The sequence below is a fragment of the Anoplophora glabripennis genome, unplaced genomic scaffold, assembly GCF_000390285.2.
Source record: "Anoplophora glabripennis isolate ALB-LARVAE unplaced genomic scaffold, Agla_2.0 scaffold9, whole genome shotgun sequence".
Lineage (NCBI taxonomy): Eukaryota > Metazoa > Arthropoda > Insecta > Coleoptera > Cerambycidae > Anoplophora > Anoplophora glabripennis.
Genome location: NW_019416258.1, coordinates 1,110,024 through 1,118,839, shown reverse-complemented (window position 1 = coordinate 1,118,839; position 8,816 = coordinate 1,110,024). Strand labels below are relative to the sequence as shown.

General features: G+C 34.5%; 1 protein-coding gene across 1 annotated transcript; it reads left to right on the top strand.

Moving 5' to 3' along the window:
• The first annotated feature begins 1,525 nt into the window (after positions 1-1,525).
• On the top strand, positions 1,526-8,515 carry LOC108908990 (synaptojanin-1). The gene is made up of 13 exons (XM_018713198.1): positions 1,526-1,787; positions 1,840-2,066; positions 2,219-2,352; positions 2,405-2,569; positions 2,621-2,765; positions 4,981-5,154; positions 5,206-5,372; positions 5,488-5,569; positions 5,625-5,777; positions 5,885-6,041; positions 6,151-7,469; positions 7,594-7,723; positions 7,777-8,515. The coding sequence occupies exons 1-13, from the start codon at positions 1,661-1,663 to the stop codon at positions 8,151-8,153; spliced, it is 3,357 nt and encodes a 1,118-aa protein (XP_018568714.1). The 5' UTR covers positions 1,526-1,660; the 3' UTR covers positions 8,154-8,515.
• The last annotated feature ends 301 nt before the right edge of the window (positions 8,516-8,816 follow it).

The following is an 8,816-nucleotide window of genomic DNA, read 5'->3' as shown; positions in this document are numbered from 1 at the left end:
AAAATGAACACATTCCATATGAAAATTTAGTTATTCTTGTTGAATTTACATTGTGCTGCTCTGAAACTAATGCAGCAGTTGAAAGAGTTTTTTCAATTGGTAATGATTTTTGGACAAGTGAGAAATCAAGATTGAATGTTGATACTCTAGCTGCAGCACTTACCGTAAATTTCAATATGAAGGATATTTCTTGCTCTGAAATTTCCAATATACTTTTAGAAAATGATATNTCCCTGCAAAGTGAAAAAACTGTTTTCCTCACTTATTTGTTTAAATAGAAAAGTTAGCTAATAAAAGTTTTTGACTCACGAGACGAGAGATGTCTTGTATTATGTTCCTTTAGACAATTTTACAATAATCTAGCGGATAGGACTTTTTTCGAGTAAAAATTTAATTTGCTTGGTCTATATATAGTTATATGAATGCACCATAGACAACCCACCGAGTTCGTATTCGTTTTTTTAGATTATTGACGTCAATTAATATAACAGCGTGAATGCTAGGTATGTATCTAGAAAATATAATTATAGGTATTTATTACGCAGGATTGAATGTTGTTTTTCAATTAAAAATATAAAAATTAATTTTATTATACCTTTTACACAATTCTAACTCGGCCATTTAGGCCATACATACAAGGCTGCAGATCATTGATCTGTTTTGATGCATCATCAAAACGTGCTACGTCATATCCGTATAACGATGTCTAAAAAAATAATTAATAAACATTTTTTCCAAACACAATTCAATGTCATAGATTGTCTCTGAAACACAGACATAGATTCCAGCTTCAACGCCATCTGCAGTTTTGTAGTTGTCCGTGTACCAACAACTATCTGCCCTTAAAAGGTCAGTTCTGTTCAGATTCCATTAAGGAGAACGATATTGAAAGGCAGTTTATGGTTATAATTATTTCGTGTAGTCATAGCATCTAAAGTCTGTGGTCTTCCATATATTTTAATAATCTATTGTGCGCCACAGTCTCAAAAATATCCGCTTACATAATCTGTATATTGCTCAATTGATTTCTATACCAAAAATATAAGAGGTAGCAAATCCAGGGAGATTTTCAGAGCAGCTGACGGGGGGCAAGCCGTGCATGGAGATGATTGCTCCAGTTATCGCCAGACATTCTCGAAATTTAGATCACCAAACCGTCTAGCCATACATGATCATATGTCTGATGATTACACATATAGCCTGTACACTTATTTAGGGGTTTACACTACAGTTTATTAATAAATGCATTATTTCTGAAGATCATTACATTAAATCATATACTCATTGGCATTGCGGGATACACAATAGATAGACACACATTTTGTATACTAAAGCCACCTATAGGTGACATCCAGTATTAATTAATTCTATTCGCTAGATGTCGCGTAGCCTTCTTGTTAGCTACTTAAAAAAGCTATTGTCCATCCACATGTGAAATCTCATTGGTATTCGGACTTGCGCAGAGAGGGTGTAAATACCGATTCTGATTTTTTAATGTCAAACGTCAAATAAAAATCAAATTGATTTCGAGCGATTGTATAAAGGGGGTGGAAAAAAATGTTTAAAATGACATAAATGTCAATATACTTCCCAAGAATTGTGCAAAAAGCAGCTTAAGCTATTCCTATTCTGCTTTGGAAAGGAATACGACATAGAGAAAATGGCTATGTACAAAGGTTTTCGCGTTCTTGAGAAGTCCAAACCACCCAGTCCTCACAGTATTTTACTGGAGCACAAGGGAAAAGAAACCACTTTACTATTTGAATCTCAAGCCGTGGCAATGCTCTGTAAGTTATTTAATTACCTATATAAAATTTGGTTTTATAAAAAATGTTGTAGCTGCCCAGGAAACCGAAGCAGTTAAGAAGCAATATACGAAGATAATAGATGCTTATGGATGTTTAGGAGTACTCCAGTTAAATGCAGGAGAATCTACAGTTTTATATTTAGTAATGATAACAGGATGTTTCTCTATTGGTAAAATTGGAGACTCGGAAATATTTCGAATAACTCAAACCCAGTTTGTACCATTACATTATCCCCAAAATGAAGATCGGGTAGTTGAAGTAAGTCGTCATAGTTCATTTTACTATATAAAAACGTATTTAAACATTTTGTTTTTCAAGTTTTTCATAGACTGTGATAAGAGTACTTAATTGTATTTATATGGCACTAATGAACCAAGCTTTTTAAATGTAATGTAGCAAAATGATTTTAGGTAAGGAAATTATTAAATTCTGGTACATTTTACTTTTCATGGTACTCTGGTCCCCCTGGAGGTACTGCTTTGGACCTCACATTGTGCGCACAACGAAGAAACAAAACGTCGGCTACAGACCACAGATTTTTCTGGTTTGTTCGTATTTTAGATATAATTATCACATAATTAATTTCCTTATTATAGGAATCGAATGTTACATGTCCATTTAGTAAGATTTGGAGTAGACTGTAGCAGCTGGCTAGTACGTACAATGTGCGGTTCTGTAGAAATACGTACAGTTTATGTAGGACACAGAAAAGCATTGGCTTCCGTTATTTCTAGGTTAAGCTGCGAGAGAGCTGGGACAAGGTAGGTATTAATAACTCATTAAAACAGAATACAAAATGAAATTTTTGTTAGGTTTAACGTTAGAGGCACGAATGATGAGGGACACGTTGCTAATTTTGTAGAAACGGAGCAAGTGATATATCTTGATAACGAGGTTTCTTCTTATTTGCAAACACGTGGCTCTGTTCCTTTGTTTTGGGAACAACCTGGTATCCAGGTTTGTATTAAATGTATAAAATATAAACGAAAAATGGGCCCATGTATGAACATTCAGAAAGTATCAATTTACATGGAACTAAAAACATGACAATTTTTTTGTCTATTTGTAGCATGATAGAATGTAAAGTATAAATTTTGTTACTTATACAACCATTAATTTTTGAAGATGCTATTTCATAAACTAATTTTAATGTTCCGTGACCTAAATAAGCTATCTGTGAAATTTTTAAATTATTGAAATTTTTTCAATAACCACTGAAAACTTTTTTTTTGTTAATTTTGTATTTTACTTTCCGTTAATTTTTAATGGTATCGGTAAATAATCATGAAACATTCAACACATGACCTATAGAGGTATGTTGTCTGTGAACAACCCATTTGGAAAAACTGGATCTCATTTCTGAAGGAAGTGAATCGAATCGGAGAAAACTGAATAACTGGTTCACATCTTCTTACCTCTGTATCTGGTATATTCGCTCTGAGTCATACCAAAATTAATCAGATCTGTAGTTACTAAATTGTTCATTTTGAAAACTATATCTTTTAATGCTTTATAAATTTATAAAGGTCCAGAAAATGTCAGTGATTTAAATAAAGAGCATCATTATTATATACAGGATGTACATATATTAAGGTATTATCATACTGATTACTATTATGATTATTAAAAAACTACTGTCCACCTCTAATGACCTTCGAGAAAAAGGTGACATCTATATTAATGTAAGTGGCACTCATCTAGAATTACCATTTTTTACCTGACATATACACTTTTGATTTCATTTTTTAATATTTTCACTAATTTTACAAATTGTAACTACTAAAATGGTTAAATGAAGCCATTCTCTCTTGTCTATTGTAAAGTCATTTTTTCCCCCGGATTGTGTAATACTAATAAGCCAAAACTATGGGAATAAATAAAGATTTGTACTGAATTCAAGAGGACTAATTTTCCCTTTCAGATTTAGAATATTGATTGCCTAGGTTTAAATACAGCTGATGATTCCTACCAATATGCAAGTTAAAAATTTACTAACATTTACATTATACAGGGTGTCCTATAAGCACATGATCAAAAAGGTACTGCGACATTCTTTGGCTCTGCTATTGATTGTCAAAGTTCTTGGAAAAAATTATGTTTTTTTTGTAATGTCTGGAGAATGTTACTGTGGATTTTATTCAAACTTGTTGTGGACTTGTGCCTGAGTAAGACTTGTGTTTTGGTGAAGCAACCGTATCCATGTGCCTTGGGCAAGTGGTAAATTCTTAAGTGTCTTGGTACAAGAATTACCAGAACTTTTTATTTGGTCGCTGGAATCAATTCATTTTTTTTTATTTATGCATCAATCATTTTTCAAGACTCGTGCTCTTAGTAAAATCTTGTAACCTTTTTTCCGTTTTGTTGCGACTTAACAATTTTAGACGTATCGCAGTAAATCTTCCCTTTTACAAGAAGCTGTTTCTCTAATAATAATTATGTCAATTCTTTTACCTAGTAACATTGAAAGTAAAATTGACACAATTTTAAGCCTGTCGTGGTGCGACGGATTGAATATCATTTTATTTCATTAGATTTATTTTTTGTTAACACGCAAAAAATGTAAAGACGTACTTATGAAAGATATAATTCTCTTTATTGAAGCTGGATGATAGTTACATAGATATGATAGATGATAGAATTACAAGACATGTTCGATATACCCACCATTTTCTTGGATGCATAGCTGGATCCTTCGATGAAAATTGAATTGAGCCCTCAACATTTCTGGATCATTCCATACTACTTCTGCCTCGTCAAAAGTTTAACAATTCATTTATTGTAAAATGATATCATCGCTTACTACGATAGTAGTGATTGTTGTACTTAAGTAGTAGTGATAATGATTGTCTGAAATTGAAAACATTTGTTTGCATAAAAACTGAATGCTACAAGATTTTACCAAGAGCACGAAAATCTCGAAAAAGAACTGATGCATCAAATGGACTATTGTAATACATCGTTTAAGCGTTGTTTATAATAGTCATTTTTAGTAACAGAAAAGTTACAAGCAACTAATAAATTCTATATGTAATATATAAAAAATATATTTTTAAATAATTTTTATTTTTAAATTTAGAGACATCGTACATGGGCTCATTCGGTATTAACATTTCAGCATTAGCAAGAAAAAAATATTGTTATTTTAGCTTCATAACTCTTATATGGTTTTTAGGTTGGATCGCACAAAGTGAGAATTTCCAGAGGTTACGAAGCATCAAAAGCAGCATTCAACAGACACATGGGTACTATAAAAGAACGCTATGGCAAGCAAGTCATTGTTAATCTGCTAGGTACAAGTTTGATCGGCAGCAAAGAAGGTGAAGCAACGCTTAGCCAAGAATTTCAGGTTCAAAATTTATACTCGTGTAAAGAATTTGTTTTCAATTTTTTATTTTAGAAACATCATAAAGAGTCTCCTCATACTGATGTGCCACACATCGTTTTCGACTACCATCAAGAATGCCGTGGTGGAAATCAGATCAATTTACAAAAATTGAAGGGCAAAATTGAACAACAAATACAAGATTTTTCATTTTATCATGCCGTGAATAACACCATTTATAGGTAAGTCTTTATAATTTTCCAGAAATATCTTCTGAGACACAGCTTTAGGGCCCTACTTATATAGCATTTTTTATAATCAAATTGACTTGTGATTTAAATTGATTTGTTTCTATAGTTTACAGACTGGTACGATACGAACGAATTGCTTAGACTGTCTCGACAGAACTAACTGTGTCCAAACATTTTTCGGGCTAGAGGTAATTTGACAAACCCAGTAATGTATTCTTATTCTAACGGTGTCTTTCTTTCCAGATATTGGCCAAGCAATTGCAATCCATGCAACTCGTTGACAAAAAGCAAACTATCTCGAGATTTGAAGAGGTCTTCAAACAAATGTGGATAAACAATGGCAATGAAATTAGTAAAATATATGCTGGAACTGGTGCTATTCAAGGAGGATCCAAAGTAAGTTCCAATTTCGATTTGTCATAATCTAGATTAGCGTAGTACTTATATGTTATAAAGTTGCATAAATTCAATTTAATGATTCTTAGTGATCACTTATTTTTTAGCTAATGGATGGAGCTAGATCAGCGGCTAGAACTATTCAGAACAACCTTCTAGACAACTCCAAACAAGAGGCTATTGATATATTGCTTGTAGGCTCCACTTTGTCTACTGAGTTAGCAGATAGGGCTAGGACTTTACTCCCTTACAACACCCTTCATGGTAAGCATTGATCTACTTTAGATTAAATTTTTTATACGAAAAATACTGCTTTTAAATTAAAAGAACTAAAAGAAATTTAATATAAATTACTTATAAATAATCTTTTTAGCGCCTAATCATGTACTTAGAGAAATGTGTAATCGATACGCGGAATACACTGAGCCTTTGCCGATGCGTATTGCCGTGGGAACATACAATGTCAATGGTGGCAAACATTTCCGCAGCGTAGTGTTCAAAGATATAAAATTATCCGATTGGTTATTAGACCCACACATTAAAAACCAGGGCAGTTTAGTAGACACTGGTTACACAGACGATCACAAAGCAATACCCGTTGATATATATTCTATTGGGTTTGAGGAAATCGTAGATTTGAATGCTGCAAACATAGTTAATTCTAGCACGGAAAATGCTAAAGCATGGGCTGTCGAATTGCAAAAAGTATTGTCACGTGATAGGCCGTATGTACTCGTAACGTACCAGCAATTAGTCGGTGTTTGTTTGTATGTTTTCGTTAGGCCTGAACATGTACCGTATATAAGAGATGTTGCTGTAGATTCAGTCAAAACAGGCTTAGGAGGACATACTGGGAATAAAGGCGCGGCAGCAATACGTCTTGTCCTTCACGCTACATCATTCTGTTTTGTGTGTGCACATTTTGCCGCTGGTCAATCGCAAGTGGTTGAAAGAAATGCCGATTATAATGAAATTACAAGGAAGATAACATTTCCTATGAACCGTTCACTGAACTCGCATGAATATTTGTTTTGGTGCGGAGATTTCAACTATAGAATTGATATGGATAAGGAAGAGTTAAAAGAGTTAATACGCCAAGGCGATTTCGAAACTATTCTTCAGAGTGACCAGCTTAAAAAGCAGCAAGAAGAAGGAAACGTTTTCAAAAACTTTATTGAAGGAGATATAACTTTTGCTCCGACTTATAAATACGATCTTTTTAGTGACGACTATGACACTAGTGAGAAATGCAGAGCTCCTGCTTGGACAGACCGAATTCTTTGGAAACGTCGGAATCTTTGCCCTGATATAAATGGTTCCACACAAGAATCACCTGGTAAGCTAGTATACTATGGCAGAGCAGAATTAAAGCAAAGTGATCACAGACCTGTCATTGCCTTTGTTGATGTGGAGGTGAGACGCATCAATGAGGATAAACGGCAGCAAGTTTTTTATGAAGTTATCGCGGATATGGGACCCCCAGATGGAACAATTATAGTGCATTGCGAAAATTTGCCACAGAATGATGATATTAGTGTTTTTGAAGACAACATTGTGATGACAATTCTTGAGGATTTTGCACAGTTTGGCGAAACTATTCTAGTAAGATTCGTGGCAGATACCATGTGGATTACTTTTAGGGACGGGCAAGCTGTTTTAGAGGCATTGAAGAAGACGAATGGGAAAATTATGGTATGTCTAACCTCCATCATTTTTAATTTAGTAACTATTCAAATAAGTGTGTCATTCAGCATCAATTAATTACACCAGAATTGTAGAAGTAATAATATTGGTTGACAAATATCATTTATTCTAGATTCAGGACTATGAATTAACTCTATCTCTAAAGACTCCACATTGGGTAGATCAAGCAAAAGAGGAAATTGGATTATGCTCAAGTAATACAGTTCCACTGTATATATCACCCAGTCAGTCCGACTATAACTGTGAGTCTTTTTTTACGGAGTTATACTCATATGTCTTATATAAATTTTTGCAGGTTTAGGCATACCAGAGGTACCCAAGCCTTCAAGAACTATTCCCCCTGGTCGACCCCCACCACCCACTGTAAAATCTACTCCTCCTTCCTCTAGAAGAATACCTCCCAGAGCAGGCGTAATCAGCATGCCAGTAATACCTCCTTCTTCAGCACCTCCAAATATGCCTCCACCTGACTTGCCTCAGCAGATGTCTCAGGAAGAAGGAGTGTATGAAGAGATCAGTGATGATGTTTTGAGTACTCCCGAACCCCTAGGTCCTCCACCGCCCCCTCCACGACCAGAACCGGCATTACCTTCAACCCCAACAAGAGGCCCCCCACCGGTTCCAGCTAGATCCGCTCCTCCGCCTCCATTACCTGCACGACCAAGATCTTAGGCGTTCCAACTAGTCAATGCTTTGTTTTGTATGTAATGGTCGGAGGCGTGGAATATTAATTATTTAATATTAGGGTTCTTCTTTCTTATAGCAGTGGCGACTGGTAGATTTTCTAATAGGTAGCACGTATTAGGATGTTGATTTTAGTCATTGGGAAGCTGCTGTTTTTTATAAATTTTATTATTTATTTTTTCTTTTGAGTGAAGAGTTTTTAAGCTGTTAAAATTTTTTGTTATTAAATTTTATAACACGTATTAGAGAGTAATCTAGGTGATGGTCTTTTCAAACAACACGAAGCATTACAAATATCTCTAATATACAGGGTTATCCAAAAGTCCCGGTACGGCAGAAAAACTTTGGAAGAATGCATTTTAGGAAAAAAATGTTTGACAGAAGTGTAAGGATTTTTCCCTGGCTATCTGATGGTGACCTTGGATTTGACTTTGACTTTGACCTTCAAGGTCATTTGAAGTTCAAGTTAAGATTTTTAAATGGGAACCCCTATTTTTTATTGCGGATTTGGAAAGAGCAGGGAATTTTACGTCCAAATATGGTCTTAACGATGACTTTAACAATGACCTTCAAGGTCACATGTGGGTCGAGTTCCAAAAGTCCCAGTACGGCAGAAAAACTTTCGAAGAATGCATTTTAGGAAAAAATGTT